Source organism: Mus caroli, unplaced genomic scaffold (genome assembly GCF_978045245.1).
Source record: "Mus caroli unplaced genomic scaffold, Mus_caroli_1 scaffold_18, whole genome shotgun sequence".
Lineage (NCBI taxonomy): Eukaryota > Metazoa > Chordata > Mammalia > Rodentia > Muridae > Mus > Mus caroli.
The window spans coordinates 59,775,564-59,797,576 of record NW_028227273.1 but is presented as its reverse complement, the minus strand read 5'-3'; the positions used below and the strand labels follow the sequence as shown (position 1 = coordinate 59,797,576).

At 49.9% G+C, this 22,013-nt stretch overlaps 2 protein-coding genes and 1 non-coding gene across 3 annotated transcripts in view; 2 read left to right on the top strand and 1 right to left on the bottom strand.

Annotated features, from left to right (window-relative positions):
• Positions 1-22,013, bottom strand: part of LOC110288770 (uncharacterized) — a 50,116-nt gene that overhangs the window by 18,576 nt on the left and 9,527 nt on the right. The window lies entirely within an intron of this gene.
• LOC147000445 (vacuolar protein sorting-associated protein 52 homolog) lies at positions 9,551-16,717 on the top strand. The gene is made up of 17 exons (XM_085832887.1): positions 9,551-9,566; positions 9,764-9,831; positions 10,230-10,404; positions 10,853-11,003; positions 11,646-11,746; positions 11,849-11,981; positions 12,112-12,169; positions 12,794-12,927; positions 13,298-13,453; positions 13,736-13,854; positions 14,095-14,218; positions 14,399-14,494; positions 14,583-14,690; positions 14,851-14,916; positions 15,854-15,965; positions 16,257-16,375; positions 16,556-16,717. The coding sequence occupies exons 4-17, from the start codon at positions 10,947-10,949 to the stop codon at positions 16,700-16,702; spliced, it is 1,530 nt and encodes a 509-aa protein (XP_085689013.1). The 5' UTR covers positions 9,551-9,566; positions 9,764-9,831; positions 10,230-10,404; positions 10,853-10,946; the 3' UTR covers positions 16,703-16,717.
• LOC147000446 (U6 spliceosomal RNA) lies at positions 11,292-11,401 on the top strand. The gene has a single exon (XR_015046010.1). It is a non-coding gene; the product is annotated as a U6 spliceosomal RNA (small nuclear RNA).

Here is a 22,013-nt window from a genome sequence, read left to right as displayed (position 1 = left end):
AAATCAGAAGAGGAAAAAGGCCAGTACTGCAAAGGAATGAGATCATTAGGTCCTGGCGCTGGCCCTCCCACATGTGCTCTAAGTGGCAAAGCGACTGTTGAATCCGGCCCCCCTTCCTCCCCAGGGCTTCGGCCTCAGCGGCTCCTAGTCCCCCCCGCCGGTCCCTGAGCCCCTCTCGCTATTGGTCCCTGTGGCGGGGCGGCCGCAGGCGGCTGCTGGGGCAGGGGGTAAGGGGGAGGTTGGGAGTCCATCCAGAGGAGGTCGTCAACCTCTGGATAAATCTTGGGGGGTGCTGAGGGACTGGATTTTTCAGCTGCATCGGACTGGACAACCGCGACCGTCAGTTTCGAAGGATTTGGGATCCACGGCTTGACCCACGGAGGTGGGAACTGAACAAGATTCTGCCAGGTCACAATGTAGGGGATCTGATCAGGGTGACCTCCTTCTTCCTGGAAAACAATTTGCCTGACGGCGGCGATTAGTGACAAGTCAAAAGCACCTTCTGGTGGCCAGCCTACTCCAAATGTCGGCCACTCAGAGGTGCAGAAGGTCTGCCAAGGACCTTTTCTAACCTCCACCGACTGGTTGTGAGCTCTGACCCTCACCTCTCTCCAATGCTCCAGGGTTAGAGACAGGGGAGAGGAGGCAGATTGTCCCATTTCTAGAATAATAGCAGACACAACAAGAGCAGACACGAGACTGAGACAAAAAAGAAACCAAAAACAGCGGCGACTTCGCGTCGACCACAGGCAACTTACAGAATCAGATGGCCTCTCCAAGGCCGGCCGATTTAGACCTTCCACCAAAGTGATGGTCTCTTGGCCTTCAGAGGGGTCCACCAGGCGTCCCCGGTCCTCCCCTGTTCCTCCTGGGACGTCTCCCAGGGCGAGCGGACGGTGGACACCGGACACGTCTATCCCTATCCACCCCGCGCTCCCTCCCGGAGCGCGGTCTCAGGTGCTCGTACTGAGCACAGAGCGTCACGCAAAACCGAAACTGCGATCGCACCAGATACAGATTCAGATGGCCTCTCAAAGGCCTACAGATCGAGACCTTCCTGGCCTCCAGAAACAGAACACAGACACCAGACCAAGACAGAACAGAAAATCTTACCTTCAAGTGGGTCTAGGACTTCTGGGTGGTCGCGCAAATCCCGGACGAGCCCCCAAATGAAAGACCCCCGAAGGGAGACCCTCACTCAAGTCTTGGGACAGCCGCGAACCCAAGAAGACACTGAGACCGAACTCAGAATATAGGAAGGAAGATTTAATAAAGCAACAACAAGCAAGCACATGAACCAGAGCTCTGGGGGCGAAACTCATACACCAAGCATGGTGTAGAGGAGAATCGACCCCGACCCAAATTTTTCACAGGCTTATATAGGAAAAAGCCAAGGGGGGAGCAGGGTAGGAAAAGTACAAGTTTGCGTCACTAAGGGGTTTTGCCAAGGGTTTTTCCAAGGGGCTTTCCAAGGGGCTTTCCGTAACCAAGGGGTCGTGTCCTATATTTGGCAATGTACCCGATCTATTGGAACATTCTGAGGTTGTTCTCTTATCTCAAAAATGTTCTTGAGGTTGTTCCAGGAAGCCTTTATCTCAAAAATGTTCCTGGAACAGTCCTCAATTGGGAGGGGGTCAAACTCTGAGTTGAAGAGTTCAGGAATGTACTCTGGGGTGAAGAGTTCAGGAGTGTTCCGGGAACAATCTCCAGATGGGAGGGGTAGGACTCTGGGGTGAAGAGTTCAGGTGGTCAGTAATTTTCCTCTTTCACTACCTCGTCTGAAGAGGATGTCGGGAGAAAATACCCTATCTGGGGTTGGTGAGTGGACAACTAGCGCCCCACTCAAATGTTCCTCCTCCCAGCACTGAGGAAGGCCTGGTTGGCAGAGGTGGGAGACACTTAGCCAGGGAGACCTGGGGCAGGCCCACACATGCCTGCAAGGTAGGAAGCCATGTCTATGAAGTACATAGTTACACAGAGGCAGGGAGGGAGAGGGGGAAACCCGAGAAGTATTGGAGTGAGAGAGGGAGCCAGGCAGCAATCCAGACAGAAGCCTGTGAGCAGGAGTGTTCATTCTCTGCTTAAAGGGTACTTCCCCCCATGTCTCTCCAGGCTTCCTTCCTTCTCTACCTCAAATCTCCTGGGGCAACGCCCACTGGGTTGCTCCACCTGTGCATCCCGGGCTCAAAATTAAGGGAATGGGGGCCCTCAGGAGGTAGAGCTCTGAGAGTTCAGAGCTAGCGTGGTCTGTGTAGTAGAGTCTAGGCAGCCAGGGCAACATAGAGTAACCCTATCTAAAAAACAAAACAAAACAAATCAAGGGGCCGGAGAGATGGCTCAGCAGTTAAGAGCACTGACTGCTCTTCTAGAGGTCATGAGTACAATTCCCTGCAACTGCAACAAGAGATGGTAGCTCATAGCCATCTGTAATGGGATACAATACCCTCTTCTGGTGTGTCTGAAGACAGCTACAGTGTACTCACATAAAATAAATCTTTTAAAAAGAAGATGGGGGGGGGGTCCAGGAGGGATGCTGCAGAATGGGGCTTCATGGAGGGGTGAGAGAGCATTTTGACCTCTGTGGGGCCTTGGTGGCACTTTGCCAGGTCATCTGCTATATTCATGGGGACTGTGGGTGGGCTGTAACTGACAGTACCAGGGATCACACAGGAAAACACAGGAGAGGCCATCCAGCCTGCAGCATCTTGAGGCCCTGGCACTGCCGAATGTAAGGGGGTAGGGATACTGGACAGGATGGGTGTGCAGTGGGAGGGAGAGGGGTTGTTCATTTTGCTGAAAGCCTCTCCAGGCAACCCTAGACTTGTCTGGGATTGCAGACTGAGGTGGCGACTGGTTCTCACAGCCCCATTCCCTGTCATTTCTGACACCAGCAGTGGTGAGAATCTTTCCCTTCAAGCTTCCTGGCTTTGTCCTCTCAGTGGCCAGACAAACTTTACCTTGGAGACATTACCCTGCCCATTCCGCAGGCTAGCGGGATCTGCCATTGGGTTTGTGCAGAATAAGCACTGGACTCCTCCTGCCCTCCCAAAGGACCCCCATCCTCTCTCTTCACTACTTCCCTTTTCTTCAGGTGTTTGCTTTTGGATCAGGTTTAATTAGTCCAGGCCAGCTTGGAATTCATCACATAGACCAGGTTGGTTTCAGTGGCAATCCTTCTGGCTCTGCCAATCAGAGCTGGGGATTACAGGAATTTGTTACAATGGCTGGCTCCTCCCTCTCATTTGTATTTTTTAAGAGGGGGAGGGAGTCACAGAGGAGGTAACCTCTGGTATGAACTTCTATTTACAGCCCGGATCTCCTGTGAGTTTGAAGCTTTCCTTCCCAATTAAAAGTGGTCTTTAAAGAAAATTAAATTCAAGGTCCATGACTCACTCGGCTTGCTAGTTAGGAGGGCTTTTTGGGCCAAGGGCAAAGAACAAAGGCTGTTGCTGTTAAGTCATTCCACGAACTGGCTAGCCATAAAGATAGGAGAGAGGCATACAAGGACGTCCAGACTATTTCAGCTGTTACCTCGCTCTACACGTGTAATTTGCTGATGTTTAAACTGTCCAGTTGTGTGTAACCGTGCCAATTCTTCCCCTGACCCCAACTTTTTTGTATATAAACCCCTAGCTTCTGATCCTCTTGACCGAATCCTCTGTCTCCTGTGTGAGACATGTGTTGGTCTGGAGCTCTGTCATTAAACTACCTCGTGTGTTTACATCAAGACGGTCTCTCGTGATACCTTGGGTGTGCATGCCATCTTGGGACTTGAGTGGGGGTCTTCCCACTGTGGTCTTTCAGTTTTTCTTTGTTGGTTGGTTTTTTTTGTTGTTGTTGTTGTTGTTGTTGCTGTTGTTGTTGTTTTGGTTTTTCGAGACAGGGTTTCTCTGTATAGCCCTGGCTGTCGTGGAACTAACTTTGTAGACCAGGCTGGCCTCAAACTCAGAATCCACTTGCCTCTGCCTCCCAAGTGCTATGACTAAAGGCATGTGCCACCACCGCCTGGCGGGGGTTTTATTTTTATGTTTATTTTTTTATTTTTAAGATTTATATATTTTTATGTGAGTGTACTGTGGCTGTCTACAGACACACCAGAAGAAGGCATCGGTTCCCATTACAGATGGTTATGAGCCATAATGTGGTTGCTGGGATTTGAACTCAGCAGTCAGTTAAGAGCAGTCAGTGCTCTCAACTGCTGAGCCATCTCTCCAGCCCTTGGTTGTTGTTTTTAAAGGCAGGGTCTCACTACGTGGTCTTGCCTGGCCTGGAACTCACTCTGTAGACCAGGCTGCCCTCAAACTTACAGAGATCCACCTGCCTCCACCTCCCGAGCACAGGGATTAAAAGTGTGCATCCACTCACCCAGCTTATTATTTTAATTCTGCGTGTTTGGTTGTTTTGCCTGCACCAGTCAGTGTACCACGTGTTCCTGGAGACTGCAGAGGTCAGAAAAGGGCACCCAACACCCTGGCACTGGAGTTACAGATGGTGGCAAGCTACCTTGTGGATGCTAGGAATCAAATGGGTCCTCTGCATGAGAGGCCAGTTCTCTTAGCTGCTGGGCCATCTCTATAGCCCCCTCCCACTGAGAGACACAAACAGAGAACTGCAGGTTTGAAAGAAGAAATAAGCAAATTTGTTGTTGGGAGGAGGGCGGGGAGGGGGTCTTGTCCACCCTGCCTATTAACAGCAGGGTGGGAAGCTAGGGTCCATAGAAAAGAGAGTAGTGGGCACAGGGCCCGTGCTGTCTAATATAGACTAATTCAATATAGATACTTTGTATAAAAGCCATTTGTCCTCCATTGTCCTCTTGCTGTCTGGCTGGGGTCTTTGGGAGATGAAGCTGGCAGGCTGAGCTGGGACACAGAGACACCTTGTGGTCCCCATATTCCGGCTGTCCCCTTGTGATGCCATTTTGGGTCCTTTGTGGGGGCATAGCAGATCTCTAAGGGCCTGGGCACCTTCCAGAACTTCTCCTTCACAAACTCCAAGGTCAGTGAGCTGTTCAGTGTCTAGGGAGGGGGAGAGAGAGAGCAAGGAGAGGGAAGTTAAAAGAGGAAAGAGAAAAGAGGAAAAGGGGGCATGGAGAGGAAGGAATAAAAAATCCTGAAAACCAGAGGGGTTGTGGTCGAACAGGAGCCCCCAGAGGGACAGAGCAGAGGCTGAGACGGGTCACCACCCTGGCTCTCTGTTACCATCAGCAGATGCTCACCATGAATGCCCCACCCCCAGGAGCGATGTAGATGGTATACTGCTTTTCGCTGACACCTCCCAGGCTGGGAAGTATGTTAAGTGGTGCACCAGACACGTGGGTAAACACTATGTGAGCTGGCGATTTTAGCCTCTTGAACTCCCTCAGGGAAGTTATAATAGCCAGAAGATGGAAAGAACCCAGATGTCCCTCAACAGAGAAATGGATACAGAAAATGTGGTACATTTACACAATGGAGTACTACTCAGCTATTAAAAACAATGAATTTATGAAATTCTTGTTCAAATGGATGTATCTGGAGGATATCATCCTTAGTGAGTGTCTTAGTCAGGGTTTCTATTCCTGCACAAACATCATGACCAAGAAGCAGGTTCGGGGAGGAAAGGGTTTATTCAGCTTACAATTCCATACTGCTGTTTATCACCAAGGAAGTCAGGACTGGAACTCAAACAGGTCAGGAAGCAGGAGCTGATGCAGAGGCCATGAAGCAATGTTCTTTACTGGCTTGCTTCTCCTGGCTTGCTCAGCTTGCTCTCTTATAGAACTCAAGATTACCAGCCCAGAGATGGGCCCACCCACAAGAGACCTTTCCCCCTTGATCATTAATTGAGAAAATGTCTTTCAGTTGTATTTCATGGAGGCATTTCCTCAACTGAAGCTCCTTTCTCTGTGATAACTCCAGCTGTGTCAAGTTGACACAAAACTAGCCAGTACAATTGACCCCTTGTCAACTTGACACACAAACACATCACTAGTAAGCCTCAACCCTTACATTCTTATTCATCCCCAACATCTAAATAACTTTAAATGTCCCACAGTCTTTACATATTCTTAAAATTACAATCTCTTTAAAATATCCATCTCTTTTAAAATCCAAAATCTTTTTACAATTAAAAGTCTCTTAACTGTGGGCTCCACTAATATAGTTTCTTCAATCAAGAGGGAAAATATCAGGGCACAGTCACAATCAAAAGCAAAAATCAATCTCCAACCATCCAATGTCTGGGATCCAACTCAATGATCTTCTGGGCTCCTCCAAGGGCTTGAGTCACTTTTCCAGCCATGGCCTTTGTAGCACACACATCATCCTCTAGGCTCCAGATGCCTGTACTCCACTGTTGCTGCTGCTCTTGGTGGCCATCTCATTGTACTGGCATCTCCAAAACACTGCATGACCCCTTCAGTCCTGGGCCGTCAATTGCAACTGAGGCTGCACCTTCACCAATGGCCTTCCATGGCCTCTCACAGTGCTGAGCCTCAGCTGCTCTGTGTGACCCATTCATGCCTTCAAAACCAGTACCACCTGGGTGACCCTTACACATTACCAAGTCCCACTGCAGCAGGAGTATAACCTTGGCTATCTCTGGAACACAGCCTCTTTGTGCTTTCAGAAAACACTTCCCAGAAGATGTCACCTCAACAATGCTGGTCTCTATTTAATCACTGCTAATTTCTTAGCTCCAGCTAACCACCATCAATAGTCCCAGTAATGCAAAGTTTTTGCTTTAGTAGTTCTGGTATCTTGTTAATCACAGCTGATTCTTCAGCCCCAGCTAACCAGAACTACAGAATCTTCACAATCAAAACAGCAATGGCCCCCACAAAGAGTCTTTAATTTTCCCTCTGAAATTTCACAAGCCAGACCTCCATCTGCTGCACTGTTCTCAACATTATCTTCCAAGCTCCTACACAACATCTGACAGAGCTCTTAACAACGAATGGATCTTCAAACCTAAAGTTCCAAAGTCCTTCCACAGTCCTCCCCAAAACATGGTCAGGTTGTCACAGGAATACCCCATTATGCTGGTACCAAGTGGTCTTAGTCAGGGTTTCTATTCCTGCACAAACATCATGACCAAGAAGCAAGTTGGGAAGGAAAGAGTTTATTCAGCTTACAATTCCATACTGCTGTTTATCACCAAGGAAGTCAGGACTGGAACTCAAACAGGTCAGGAAGCAGGAGCTGATGCAGAGGCCTTCAAGGAATGTTCTTTACTGGCTTGCTTCTCCTGGCTTGCTCAGCTTGCTCTCTTATAGAACTCAAGATTACCAGCCCAGAGATGATCCCACCGACAAGGGGCCTTTCCCCATTGATCACTAATTGAGAAAATGTCTTTCAGTTGTATCTCATGGAGGCATTTCCTCAACTGAAGCTCCTTTCTCTGTGATAACTCCAGCTGTGTCAAGTTGACACCAAACTAGCCAGTACAGTGAGGTAACCCAATCACAAAAGAAGTCATTAGATATGCACTCACTGAGAAGTGGATATTAGCCCAGAAACTTAGAATACCCAAGATACAATTTGCAAAACACAAGAAAATCAAGAAGAGGGAAGACCAATGTGTGGATACTTAATTCCTCCTTAGAATAGGGTACAAAATACCCATGAAAGGAGTTACAGAGACAAAGTTTGGAGCTAAGACGAAGGATGGACTATCCAGAGACTACCCCAGCCGGGATCCATCCCATAATCAGCTACCAAACCCAGACACTATTGCATATGCCAACAAGGTTTTGCTGAAAGGACCCTGATATAGCTGTCTCGTGTGAGGCTATGCCAGTGCCTGGAAAATACAGAAGTGCATGCTCACAATCATCTGTAAGATGGACCACAAGCACCCAAGGAGCTGAAGGGTTCTGCAACCCTATATGTGGAACAACAATATAAACTAACCAGTACCCTCAGAGCTGGTGTCTCTAGCTGCATATGTAGCACAAGATGGCCTAGTCGGCCGTCACTGGGAAGAGAGGCCCCTTGGTATTGCAAACTTTATAAGCCCCAGTACAGGGGAATGCCAGGGCCAAGAAGTGGGAGTGGGTGGGTAGGAGAGCAGGGCATGGGGAGGGGATAGGGTACTTTTGGGATAGCATTTGAAATGAATATAAAGAAAATATCTTTCAGGGATCACCTGGGATAGCTGGAGAATGAGGTCCTAAATTCAAAGGCAAGTTTGACTAATCCTAGTTTTTTCTCATTTGAACAACTCCAGCAACTCCATGAATTGCCTGATTTTCTCAGTAGCCCAAGAATGTAGATTTGAATGCATCAGAACCTTTGACCCACTTACTATGGCACCCCTGCCAAAAGCACCCCTCACCTCACTTGGAGGATTAAGGATATCCGGTTATGTTTTGTTTCCAACGTCTCTTTTTGTATCCCACATTCATTACCCTGTCCCTCTTCAGCAGGGAGGTTCTGCACTCCAAGAGCCCCTACAACTTGGAGAGTTGGATATCACCTCTGATGAATTCATCCTGGATGAAGTGGATGGTAAGTGCTGACATGGGGTGGGGGCAAAGGAGACCCCTTTATTCTTTAGGAATATATTACATGACCCCAGTAGATGACCCTCTATGGTTTCTTTTCTTTTTTGTGTTTTTTTGTGTGTTTTTATTTTTAATTTTTTTTTTTTTTGGATTTTTTTCAAGACAGGGTTTCTCTGTAGCCCTGGCTGTCCTGGAACTCACTCTGTAGACCAGGCTGGCCTCGAACTCAGAAATCTGCCTGTCTCTGCCTCCCAAGTGCTGAGATTAAAGGCGTGCACCACCACCACCCGCCTGGCTTTTTTCTTAATGTACATATAAAGTTTAATCCATGAGTTGAGAAGGCTTAATTTCTAATTTAGGCTTAGTAAGAAATGAACAGTACGAGTCGAATAGTCACAGCAATACACTGTAATAAAATCGCAGCTTCACTTTTTGCTCTGTGGGACTATTATTAAGTAAGAATACAGCCTGGTTGAACATACATACGCAGACAGCTAAGACTGAGTGACTGAGAGGCAAGCACAGCACACACCATAGATTAACAGAGCAAATATGTTTCAGATCCAAGGCCCGGTGAGAGGTTCTCTAGCTCCTCAAAATGCCACACATTTTAGATCTTACAAGCCACTCTTTGGAAATCCCCAATTAATATTTTCCATCTGTGGTTGAGTAGACCATGAGGAGCATAAACAGCAGGAAGTCCCACCGGGCAAAGCAGCTGTGCCTATAACTGGAGAGGGTGGGGGCTGGGAGGGAAGGGGAGATTGGTGTGGTGTGCATGTGCCCAGTGTGGGCAGAGGGAGGAGTGGCAGGGGACACTAAATGTAGCCTTGTTTCCAGTTCACATCCAGGCAAATCTGGAGGACGAGTTAGTGAATGAAGCTCTCAAAACGGTGAGGCTCTCCACTGCGTTGATCTCCCCACCCTCCCTTCCTCTTGGGGTCCCCTCAGCTTTGTGGCTGCCCTCTAGCCAGTCACCGAGTCTGTTCTGGTTGTCCTTTCCTCCAGGGTGTGGATCTTAGACACTATTCAAAGCAGGTAGAGCTGGAGCTGCAGGGGATTGAGAGGAAGTCAATCCGGGACTGTATCCTCCAGCCTCACAAGCGCAGGGAAAGATGGCTGCCTTTGGCATGGGCTCTTGGGGGCCTGTGATGCAGGTAGTCCTCATGGGGATGTCGTCACTCTCAGGCTTCTGTCACTTTGGGGGGGGACCTGGGGGCAGGTACTGCAGATCGGCAGAGCTCTATGTTCAGGGTGAAGCCCTTGACTTTTGTGGGTCAGATATCCAAGAGAGTGAAAACATAGCGTCTCTACACAATCAGATCACGGCCTGTGACGCCGTCCTGGAGGTGGGTGGCCCTCACCTGTAGCCCCATATCTGACCTAATTGCCGCCACCGCCTCCTCTTCCTCCTCCTCCTTCCCCCTCCTCCTCCTCCTCTTCCTCCTCCTCTTCCTCTTCCTCTTCCTCTTCCTCTTCCTCTTCCTCTTCCTCTTCCTCTTCCTCTTCCTCTTCCTCTTCCTCTTCCTCTTCCTCTTCTTCTTCTTCTTCTTCTTCTTCTTCTTCTTCTTCTTCTTCTTCTTCTTCTTCTTATCAGTATTTTTTGTCCCCCTTGGACAAGTGATGATCTCCCATCCTCCTGGGTTGCTGGGTACCAGGGATTTGCACAGAGACTTGGGTGGCACACCTGTCCCCGTTCCCCGTCAATCTGGAGTCATGCCCACAATGTTTCCTGCCCTCCCCACAGCGCATGGAACAGATGCTGGGAACTTTTCAGAGCGATCTCAGCATCATCAGCTCTGAGATCCGAACCCTGCAGGAGCAGTCGGGGGCCATGAACATCGACTTCGTAACCGACAGGCAGTTCGGGGGAAACTTGGGGAACTTGTGGATGGGCTGGTGGTGCCCTCTGCTCTGGTCACGTGAGTCACTGGTTTGAAGGGTAGTAATGTCCAAAGCAGGTGGTTGGGCTGGGTTACCTACACAATTTACAACATAGATCTCCAGACTGGGGTTGTCTGGTACCATCTAGAAATCAGGTGTGCCGGCTCATGCCCGTAATCACATGCTTGGGAGGCTGAGACAGGAGGATGGCTGCAAGTAGACTAGCCTGGGCTATAGAGTGAGATCTTGTAATGGATGGATTAAGAACTTCGAACCCTGCTTTAGCTGCCATAGGATAGGACACAGGTTAGGAGTGCTCCAAGGCCACATGAGGAGGTGTGGCCCAGGAGATGAAAACTTTGTACATATTCTCTTGAAGGCACGAGACCACAGAGAAAGGCAGAAATGACATGTGAGGTGTGAGGGGGCTCTCTCAGGGCTGTGGAGTTTCCCGTCTAACCATGCCCATCCTCCCGAGCTCCTCAGAGCAATTCTGGAAGCTCCAGTGACCGAGCCCAGGTTCCTGGAGCAGCTACAGGAGCTGGATGCCAAGGCAGCCGCGGTCAGAGAGCAGGAGGCCATGGGCACCGCTGCCTGTGCTGACGTCAGAGGCGTACTCGACCGGCTCCGGGTCAAGGTGGGGAGTGGTCTGCTCAGAATCAGCTTCCCAGGAGCTTCACACTGCTTCCCGCTGTGCAGTGCGTGGTTGGCCCTCCAGGTCCCCTGAAAATCTAAAGAGGGTTGACATGTGGCTCAGTTGGCAGAGCGCTTGCTTAGCATGCATGCAGCCCCAGGTTCCGTCCCCACTGCCATATACGTTGGCATGATGGCACAAGTCTGTTGTCCTAGCACTCGGGAGGTGAAAGAAGAAGCGGGAGTTTGGGGCCAGCTACAGATACATGAGACCCTGCCTCAAAAACAAGCAGTGCTCGCCTTGGCAGCATAGATACTAAAATTAGAACAAGACAGAGAAGATTAGCATGGTCCCTGTGCAAGTAAGAGATGACACGCAATTATGAAGCCTTCAATATTTACAAAATGAAACAATCTGGAAAAATAAGGCCGGGCGTGGTGGTGCAGGATTTTAACCCCAGCACTCAGGAGGCAGAGGCAGGCAGACCTCTGTGAGTCCCGGGCCAGCAAGGGCTGCACAGAGTGACCCTGTTTCCATAACCAGAACACAACCGAAGCATTTGTTCCCTTTGCTTTATCTTCACCCCGTTCCTGCCGTGCAGTAAAGCCCACCCCGCCTCATGGCCCGTCTGTTCCCCACGCCTAGGCAGTGACGAAGATCCGGGAGTTCATTCTCCAGAAGATCTACTCCTTCAGAAAGCCCATGACCAACTACCAGATCCCCCAGGCGGCCCTGCTGAAGTACAGGTGGGCGCGGAGTGGGCCCAGGCTAGGCGCGGGTGGCCTGTGAGTCTCTCAACAGTGCAGCGTGGGCATCCAGGGAGTCTGACTTGCCCTGGTCCTTCCAAGGTTTTTCTATCAGTTCCTGCTGGGCAATGAGCGGGCTACAGCCAAGGAGATCAGGGATGAGTATGTAGAGACACTGAGCAAGATCTACCTGTCCTACTACCGATCCTACCTGGGGCGGCTCATGAAAGTGCAGGTGAGCCAGGCTGGAGACATGGAGGAGGAGGGGGAGGAGGAGGAGGGGGAGGAGTGAGAGGAGGGGGAGGGATGGAGTCCCCACCTGCTGCTGGTGGGGAGTGATGGTTCAGCTCTGTTATTTTCTCTAGTACGAGGAAGTTGCTGAGAAAGATGACCTAATGGGTGTTGAAGACACAGCAAAGAAAGATATCCTGGAGAGGAGAGCCTCATGGGGTGGGCTCATGGCTGGGACCATGGTGTGGACATCTGGCTCCAGCCTGCAGGCTGTGTTTCTTTTCTTTTCTTTTCTTTTCTTTTCTTTTCTTTTCTTTTCTTTTCTTTTCTTTTCTTTTCTTTTCTTTTCTTTTCTTTTCTTTTTTTTTTTTTAAAGATTTATTTGCTTTATGTATATGAGTACCCCGTAGCTGTCCTCAGACACACCATTAGATCTCATTACACATGTTTGTGAGCAACCATGTGGTTGCTGGGAATTGAACTCCGGGCCTTTGGAAGAGCAGTCAGTGTTCTTAATCCCTAAGCCATCTCTCCAGCCCAGGGCTGTGTTTCTTACACATTCTGTGGTTCTCAACCTTTGAGGACATGAAATTGAGAGCTTTTTCTCTAAGAAGCACTCGCCGCTCTGACAGATTTTCACATTTATTTCTGAGGGTTTGTAAAACCTTGACGGCCATTAAGGGTGTCAGGCCAAGCAAGGCTCAGGTTCTGGAAAGGGCTGTCCGGGCCATATTTAGTTTCCTGGGACTCGGGTCTTGGCTTGTTGGGCCTGGTGCAGTCGGTCTCATTGGTTTCCCTGACTCCAATGCTGTTCACGCTTCTTCTCGAAGCCATCCCTCCGAAGCAGGAACACCATCTTTACTCTGGGCACCCGTGGTGCTGTCATCTCACCAGCCGAGCTAGAGGCCCCCATCCTGGTGCCCCATACTGCCCAGCGTGGAGAGCAGAGGGTATGGTGGGGCAACTCCTCCATGGCCAGGATCAGTTCCCTGAGTGTTAGTTTGGTGTGTGTGGGGGGGCCGGTGTCCCTGGCCTGCTGTGATTCGGGAAGTTAGGAGCCATGGACTTAGAGGTGGGCAGAGGGAGACTGGCTGAGGCGTGACTGTTGGAGGCAACAGCTGAAGTGAATGTGGGGGCAGCAGTCAGTGGGGAGGGCTTTTATTGTGACCTGTGCCCCATCTTCAGTGACTGTTCAGGGTGCTCCTCCCTGCCTGGAGGTTGGGTGTGTGGTCTTGTGAGCTCTGATTACTAAGCTGTGCTGAGTCTCCACATCCACGGGGTCAGTGCGAGACCCATCCACGTCTTTCTCTGTCTCGGTAGTATCCCTTCGAAGCGCTCTTCCGCAGCCAGCACTATGCCCTCCTTGACAATTCTTGCCGTGAATATCTTTTCATCTGTGAATTTTTCATCGTGTCTGGCCCGGCTGCACATGACCTGTTCCACGCCGTCATGGGCCGCACGCTCTCTATGACACTGGTGAGCTCCCAAATTCTGGGCCTTTGTACAGGCAGACAGCAACTCCTGGAGAATGAGTGTTCTCTAAACCTTGGCTCTGGAGCTCCCATCCCAAGCTCAGCCCCAGCTTCTGCTGTGGGGAACTTACATAAGTGTGGCTCGTGAGCAGGTCAGGTCGCTTGAGGTGCCTGTGGACAGGGAAGAAGCTGGTCTCCCTGGCCAGTGCCTTGTCCCCAAAGAAATGTACATCTGTTTTCCTACAGCCACTCGAACAACAAGGTAACATTCATTTGTCTGCCACAGAAACACCTGGAGTCCTACCTGGCTGACTGCTATGACGCCATTGCTGTATTTCTCTGTATCCACATTGTTCTCCGGTTCCGCAACATTGCAGCGAAGAGGGACGTCCCTGCCCTTGACAGGTCACTGAGTTCTGGTCCTTGGTGTCCTGATGCGGTCAGCTTTTTATGTTACGCAAACAACTCCATCCTGACTCTGGGCTCTGCCTCACCTGATGCCCTTCACTCTTATTCCCATTCCTGTGTTCCAGGGGCAGCATTGGCATCGGGCACACCCACTCACCGTCACCCTGAAGGGTGCTGTGCTCCCTGGGCAGACTGCACCCCCAGCCAGCTGACCTTTGACTCTGATTAAGCCTGCAGGTACTGGGAGCAGGCGCTTGCCTTGCTGTGGCCTCGGTTTGAGCTGATCCTGGAGATGAATGTCCAGAGTGTCCGCAGCACTGACCCCCAGCGCCTTGGGGGATTGGACACTCGGCCCCACTATGTAAGGGAGAGTGAGGGTAACAAGGGGGTCTGTGGTCACACTGAGTGGTGGGTTGGGTACTGCCGAAGGAATCAACTTAGGCAGACAACTTCTGTCCTGACTGGGGACAGAACTTGCAGGGGCATCTGAGGGTTGTGTCTGCCAGTCAGGCAGGTGTGAGCCTTCCCTTCTTGCTCCCAGATCACACGCCGCTATGCTGAGTTCTCCTCTGCACTTGTCAGCATCAACCAGACGATCCCCAATGAACGCACGCTGCAGCTGCTGGGACAGCTCCAGGTGGGGCTAGGCAGGACAGACTTGCCAGCAGAGGGACTGGACCTGTGTCCTTGCTTTTTAACCTGCTGCTTTCATTTGGCTTGTGCAGGTGGAGGTGGAGAATTTTGTCCTCCGAGTGGCTGCAGAGTTCTCCTCCAGGAAGGAACAGCTTGTGTTTCTGATCAACAACTATGACATGATGCTCGGGGTGCTGATGGTAACGCTGCTCTTCCCACGGGGGTCCCTACAGCTTGTGAGCTCTGCCTGAGCTCAGCGCTTTACCCCTGGATGCTGGCAGTGTCGTCAGGGTGGAATGAAGGGGAAGTGATGGCGACAGTGAAGGTTCCCAAGCTCCTGACTCGTCTTGTCTTCCTTAGGAGCGGGCTGCTGATGACAGCAAAGAGGTGGAGAGTTTCCAGCAGCTGCTCAATGCTCGGACACAGGTAGGGCCTGGGTGTGGCAGGAAGACCATGATGCTGTTGGACTGACCTCCGTGTGCAGTCATGAGTACAACCCACTGCCTTGTTGCTAGTCTGTTTCATTTAACTTTTTCAAGGGACTAATAGCTTAGAAGCAAAATAGAATTATAGCTATTTATGTATGCATGTGTGTGTACTATAGCTACATGTATGTATGCATGTGTGTGCATGTGTACTATAGCCCTGTGTGTATGTGTGTGTGCACTATAGCCCTGTGTGTACGTGTGTGTGTGTACTATAGCTACATGTATGTATGCATGTGTGTGCATGTGTACATGTACTATAGCCCTGTGTGTATGTGTGTGTGTGCACTATAGCCCTGTGTGTATGTGTGTGCATCTACTATAGCCCTGTGTGTATGTGTGTGTGTACTATAGCCCTGTGTGTATGTGTGTGTGTGCACTATAGCCCTGTGTGTATGTGTGTGCATCTACTATAGCCCTGTGTGTATGTGTGTGTGTGTGCACTATAGCCCTGTGTGTATGTGTGTGTGTGCACTATAACCTTGTGTGTATGTGTGTGTATGCACTATAGCCCTGTGTGTATGTTCATTCTGCTTTGCAGGGAACTGTTTGTGTGTGTGCTCATGTAAGCTCACACAGGCAAATCTGAAGCTCATGGAGGTCAGAGGTCACAACTTCTAAGAGTGGGCTCTTTTCTTCCTTCTTCCACCTTGTGTTCTGGGGACCAGTGGCAAGCACTGTTCCCTGATTGGCCAGCTTATTGGTTCTTGGTTCTGGAGAAAACCCTTGGGGACATTCCCTGCACCTTGTGACATCACCACCTAAGGTGGAAGGCTCACAGAGGCTGCTGCCTGGCAGGTCATTAGACATCCCTGTGCCGAATGGGGGTCCTTTGCTCCCAGGAGTCTGACCCTGTGTGGGCTGGCATTTCTCTCTAGGAGTTCATTGAGGAGCTGCTGTCTCCCCCCTTCGGGGGTCTGGTGGCATTCGTGAAGGAGGCTGAAGCCTTGATTGAACGTGGGCAGGCTGAGCGGCTCCGAGGGGAGGAAGGTATATGATGTTGTCCTGGTGCAGTGGGTAGTGGGAAATAGGGAAAATGAGCGGGGGGCCGGGGAGGGCCGGGGGGGGGGGTTCAGGGGGTGGTTGAGAATTGGGAGTCACAGGGGAGGTAACGCAGCAGTGAAGATTTGGCTGGAGAATACCAAGAAAGCTAGGCTTGATGGTGAACACAGCTGTGCCCTGGGCAGGCCTTGCTGGGTCATCAGCCCTGGTTGCTCTGTGCCTGGTGGATGGTCACCAGGCCTGGTTGCTCTCTGACACACCTTTTCCTCTGGCGGTCAGCCCGAGTCACTCAGCTGATCCGTGGCTTTGGTAGTTCCTGGAAGGCGTCAGTGGAGTCCCTGAGTCAGGATGTAATGCGAAGTTTTACCAACTTCCGAAATGGAACCAGCATCATTCAGGTGACTGGCCACTCCCAGCCCTTTGCCTGTGTCCCATGGTTGTCTGTTTCCTCACTCTTTCCCCTGGGCTCCGCATCACACAAATGCCTTGAAGGCCAACAAGCATCAGTGCCCGAGATTCTGGTGAAGCTCTGACAGCTCCAGTCACCATGAGTCTGACCCCGACTCTCCTCTGTGCAGGGGGCACTGACCCAGCTGATCCAACTCTACCATCGCTTCCACCGGGTGCTGTCCCAGCCCCAGCTCCGCGCACTCCCGGCCAGGGCTGAGCTCATCAACATCCATCACCTCATGGTGGAGCTGAAGAAACACAAGCCGAACTTCTGATTCAGACCCTCTCCCCCCTCCCCAGGACCCTAAACTCCAGTGGACTCTGTGTGTCACACATTGTCACCTGGGATCCCTTTCCCATCCCTTTTATCTCTATGGCTCCCACATTCCCCTCTCAGCCTCCATTGCCAGGACTCTGCCTCAACAGGGTGCACCCAAGGCCACTCCCTGCTTCTGAGTGAGGTGACCTTCATTTCCAGTTTGGTCAGCTCCTCTGCTGTTCACTCACAGCCTGTGAGCTTTCACTGCACCAGGCTCTGACTGACCCTCAGCTCTTAGGACAGAGCGGTGCAGGCCACCCTATAGCTGATCTGCAGGCTCTGCTGGAACAGTGACATCACCTCGTGGTGGGTCTCACTCTGTGGCAATAATAAGTACTTACAGTGCTGGGACTGTGTCCTCTCCTTTGTCCCTGGGCCTTTGAATTCTCCAGCATGTGTTTATTGTAGACCTAGTCAGTTCCTGGTGGGCATCAGGAAGAGGGTGGGATAGTACCCCGAGGTCTATTGCTGCTTCTGGCCCAGGGGTGGCATAGATGCTCAGGAGGGGACTGTAGCTCTCCAGGAGGGTGGCACTTGCTGCAAGGCCTGGGAATGGGCTAGCTTTGGGTGCTGTCCTGAGGGCTACCATGGGAATAATCCACACAGACTCTAAGATTGTCTGTGTCAGCCTCTAAGTGGCTGTCACAGCCCCTTTTAGGATGGAGGGCCTGTAACACTTGCAGCCATGCATTGAGGCAGGGGTGGACCTGTCTCCAGAACAGATTCTGTCATTTTCATGTGACTCAGACCCTTCCCGCTGCCCTCTGCCCCACCTCTGTAAGGAGTTTGCAGACTCCAGAGCAGTGGTTCTCAACCTTCCTAATACTGTGATGCTTTAACACAGTTCCTTGTGCTGACCCCAACCTTAAAGTTATTTTCATTGTTACTTCATAACTGTGATTTTGCTACTGTTAAGAATACTAGCCCGGCATGGTGGCACATGCCTTTAATCCCAGCACTTGGGAGGCAGAGGCAGGTGGATTTCTGAGTTCGAGGCCAGCCTGGTCTACAAAGTGAGTTTCAGGACAGTCAGGGCTACACAGAGAAGCCCTGTCCTGAAACCCTGTCCTGAAAAAACCAAAAAAAAAAAAAAAAAGAATACTAATATAGGAACTGGTGAGATGGCTCAGTGGGTAAGAGCACCGTCTACTTTTCCAAAGTTCCTGAGTTCAAATCCCAGCAACCACATGGTGGCTCACAACCATCCTTAACAAGATCTGACTCCCTCTTCTGGAGTGTCTGAAGACAGAGACAGTGTACTTACATATAAAAATCTTTTTTTTTTTTTTTCAAAAGTAAGAATACTAATATAGCCGGGCGTGGTGGCACACGCCTTTAATCCCAGCACTTGGGAGGCAGAGGCAGGCAGATTTCTGAGTTCGAGGCCAGCCTGGTCTACAAAAAGAGTTCCAGCACAGCCAGGGCTATACAGAGAAACCCTGTCTTGAAAAAAAAAAAAAAAAAAGAAGAATACTAATAAATATCTGTGTTTTCTGATGGACTTAAGCAACCCCTGTGAAAGGGTTGTTTGGTCCCCCAAAGGGGTCATGGCCCACAGGTTCTAGAGTACATCCTTGACCAGTTTGTTTGTATTTTGAGACACAGTTTCTCTGTGAAGGCCTGGCTGTCCAGGAACTCACTCTGTAGGCCAGGCTGGTCTGGAACTTAGAGATCCACCTGCCTCTGCCTCCCAAGTGCTGGGATTAAAGGTGTGTGCTGCAACAGCCTGGCAACCTTGACCAAGTCTTAAAAGCTAGGCTGGTTTGCAGACCTGTAACCCTTGCAAATTGGGGGCCTCAGGCACTGGATGGAAAGCCTGCTTCAGTTACAGATTAAGTTCAAGGCCAGCCTGGACCAAGTCTTAAAAGTAAAGCTGGGATACAGCTCAGTGGCAGGAAGCCATCCCTAGGTCTCATCTACAGGGTGGGTGAAATTCCAGGTGAAAGACGCTGTCAAGGAAAAAAGAGTAATTTGAGGTTATTTCCTTTACCCCATTCACTTCCCAGGGCCTTGGCTGGGGCGCCTAAGTTCACCCAGACCCCACCCCGGGCATCCATGCTCCTTTCTCACTTATTACAACTTTCTCACCTACTCCACCACCCCCTTCCAGGTGTCAGTCCTGGGGATCCCAGTCTTCTGGTTTTACTTATAGCCCCGGGTGTTCTGGAACTTGCTATGTGGTTGAAGAATGCAGAGATCCGCCATCCCGAGGCCTGGGATTGAAGGCATTCCCAGAGAAACCCAGGACCCTTTCTTTGGGTGGTCACATCAAGCTCAGCTGGTGTGTGGTTCAGTGAGGACAAGGCCAGCAGGCAGGAAGCCCTGGGGTAAATCCTGGGCAACAGCAACCACAAAAGGAAAACAACTAATGCTGTGCTGTGGCGGACACTGCAGGGGATACCTGGTTTCTTAGTGTGGCCCTTCCTCAGTGTGACCCGGACAGCTTCACGGGCTTGTGAAGCTGTCCAGCAGTTCCTGGACTCTGCAGTCTGCAGTCTGGAGGGTCATTTGACATAGAGCCCAGTCCATCTCCAAGATTCTTGGGAGCTGCGATGCGGCTCGAGACCGCCAGGGGGCAGCAGGACACAGGCGTAGGAGAGGCTCCAGTTCCTGATCACCTAAGTGGCTGTGAGCTTTGAATGCTGGGGAAGGCAGGGAGTTGTGGTCGACTATGCCTTCTTCATACTGAAGCAGCCAGGGATTTTCCTTTCAGCCCCCAATCCTCTGGTTTGTGGTTTTCACGAGTCTTTCTGAACACAGCTTCTGAGTGAGATTACACCTTGGGCTCCTCGCCTTATTGTTACTCAACACCACACTCCAGTCACAGTGAAATAGATACAGAAAGACAAACACACACACAACACGGCATACTGAGGTGATGCAAGAGGGTCAAGAATTAAAGATCAAGACTGGAGAAAAGACTCAGAGTTTGAGAGCATTAACTGCTCTTCCATAGGTCCTGAGTTGAATTTCAGAAATCACGGGGTGGCTCACAACCATCTATAGTAATATCTGGCGTCCTCTTCTGGTGGACAGGCACATATACAGGCAGAGCGCTGTACATAATAAATCTTTTAAAAATAAAATAAATAATTCAAGGTCCACCTGAGCTACAACAAGGCTTACAACAAACACAAACAGCATAAATGAATGAACACACAGACTCCATAGACCAGTAGCATCAGGGGCCACTCTGTAGGGGGAGTTTTGTCGATTTCTCCCCTCCCTGCTTAATCCCTAAGATCAGTGTGCACATCTACTGCAGGGGACCCTACAATCCTGCAGTAGGGTTTAAAGGTGTTCCTACGTGCTGTAGTGATCCCCCAAATACTGTGCAGGGTCTCTTTACAGAAATCTTATTTCCCTCCATTTCTTTTTCATTCTTTTAAAAAATATATGTTTATGGGTGTTTTGCCTCCATGTATGTCTTTTCCCCAAGAGCATGGAGTTTTCCAGGCGGCCAGAAGAGGGCAGCCTATCCCCTCTGAGACTGGAGTTACACGTGGATGAGAGCTGGGACCTGAACCCAGGTCCTCTGGAACAGCAGTAAGCATTCTTCACCTCGGAACAGTCTCTGCAGCTCCATAATTTTACTCGGAAGTGACGCCATCTTTGTTTTTATGCCTTGATTGTTTGATTCTTTTCTCTGTAGCCACAGGGCCTAATTTAGACCTGAGCCTCCTAACTACCCTACAGAGAAGGTTTGAACACAAGCCCTGGGTTCCTCAGGGACACAGAGTCCATGAGAAGGAGCTTCCCAATCTGTCCCCACACTGCTCAGTCTACAAAAACGTCTGATGTCCTCCAGCAACAATGCAGCATTGCTAACATAATCCACACATGGAACATTCCAGATGCCCTGTGTAGGTTTATATTTCCCAAACCTACTTTAATAAGCTTACTTAAATATTTTAACCTCTCTTCTACCTCACCAGCAACCAAAGTAAATAGAAAGGAAATGTTAATAGGGTAAAGAGGGTGTGGACCTGTTTAAAAACACCTTTTTGGGGAGAGTCCAATCCGCCTTGTGGGGATATCAACAATTGCGTTCACACCAGTCAGCAATCTAAGTTTAATCCAGAAGCAATTTGAGGTTGTACCAATCGGCCTGAGTCTGCAGAAGCAGGGAGAAGATGCTGGAACACCATCAGAAGTTCTTAGGTTCATTTCTCTCTACAAAGTTATGAGAAATGGTCAGCAAAGAAGGCAATGCTAACCAATGGCACAGCTGCCTCTGTGAAGACCAGCATCAGCAAAGCCCAACAAGGACCAGCAAAGAGTGGTAAGGTGAGCCAATGCCGCACAGTGTTGTCTGTGATTTGTTGGGTTATATTCACACCCTATCCAAACATCATGTGTTCTCTCAAGAGGGCATCTCTCAAGCTCTACTAAACATCACATGCCCCTTTTCCAGGCAGCTTCCAGAAAATTAACACGTGACTGCTTCAGCAAAAACATCCTCTCATAAGACAGTTTCCAGAAAAACATCTCACAACTGAGTCCCAAAAAACCCAGACATTTCCTCTTCAGGCCTGGTTCATTTAGATTTAGGTCCTCAGATGAGAGGGCTGTGTTCCAAAAGTGCTTCTTGTGTACCACCCATCTCTATTTTTAAACAGATTGTCTCTGATTTTATCTTTATCTTAAAGCTTTAGTAAGGGCCTTTGCAATGACAGAGAGATGTCTGCTGAGTGGTTTTCAAACATAGAGAATGTGACTCAGTGACTTGAGTGCCCACCTTGTATAGTGCAGGTCCTGGTTCAATTTCTCAACACCTCCAAAAACAAGGCTGTGGCACCAATTCGGGATGCTGAGGTGACTCAGGTAGTGGTGCTTGCCACTGAGTCTGACCACCTGAGTTTAGTCCCCCAGAGCCCACGTGGAGAGAGAACTGGGTATCCAAGGTTGTCTTCTGACTCCCGCTTCCCCCAACACACACCACAGCTGGGGAGTGGCCGCATTCACACAGGGTACACATAAAGCAATAGTATAAATACATAACACATAGAAGAGTTTAAAATCTCTGTGATTATCCTTGCATGGGATGCCCTTCAATCTTCCTGGCTGCATCTCATCACAATGTGGGTTTCGGACACAGGTAAGTCTGGAGGAAAACTGGACACTATTTTTACATACTTGTCCTTACACATAGGTGTCCACATACATATGTGTTTTCATGTCCTTCAATATGAAACCATCATGGTTCCTTTTTTATTTTATTACATTGATTTAATAATTATGTGTAGGGATGTGCATGTCGTGATGTC

Bases quoted from the DNA above. Each gene is read 5' to 3' on its own strand.
- LOC147000445 (XM_085832887.1), top strand. From the start codon at position 10,947: ATGGGCACCGCTGCCTGTGCTGACGTCAGAGGCGTACTCGACCGGCTC. The intron at 13,855-14,094 runs GTCACTGAGTTC...TTAAGCCTGCAG, and splicing joins GACGTCCCTGCCCTTGACAG to GTACTGGGAGCAGGCGCTTG. The intron at 15,966-16,256 runs GTATATGATGTT...TCTGGCGGTCAG, and splicing joins GCGGCTCCGAGGGGAGGAAG to CCCGAGTCACTCAGCTGATC.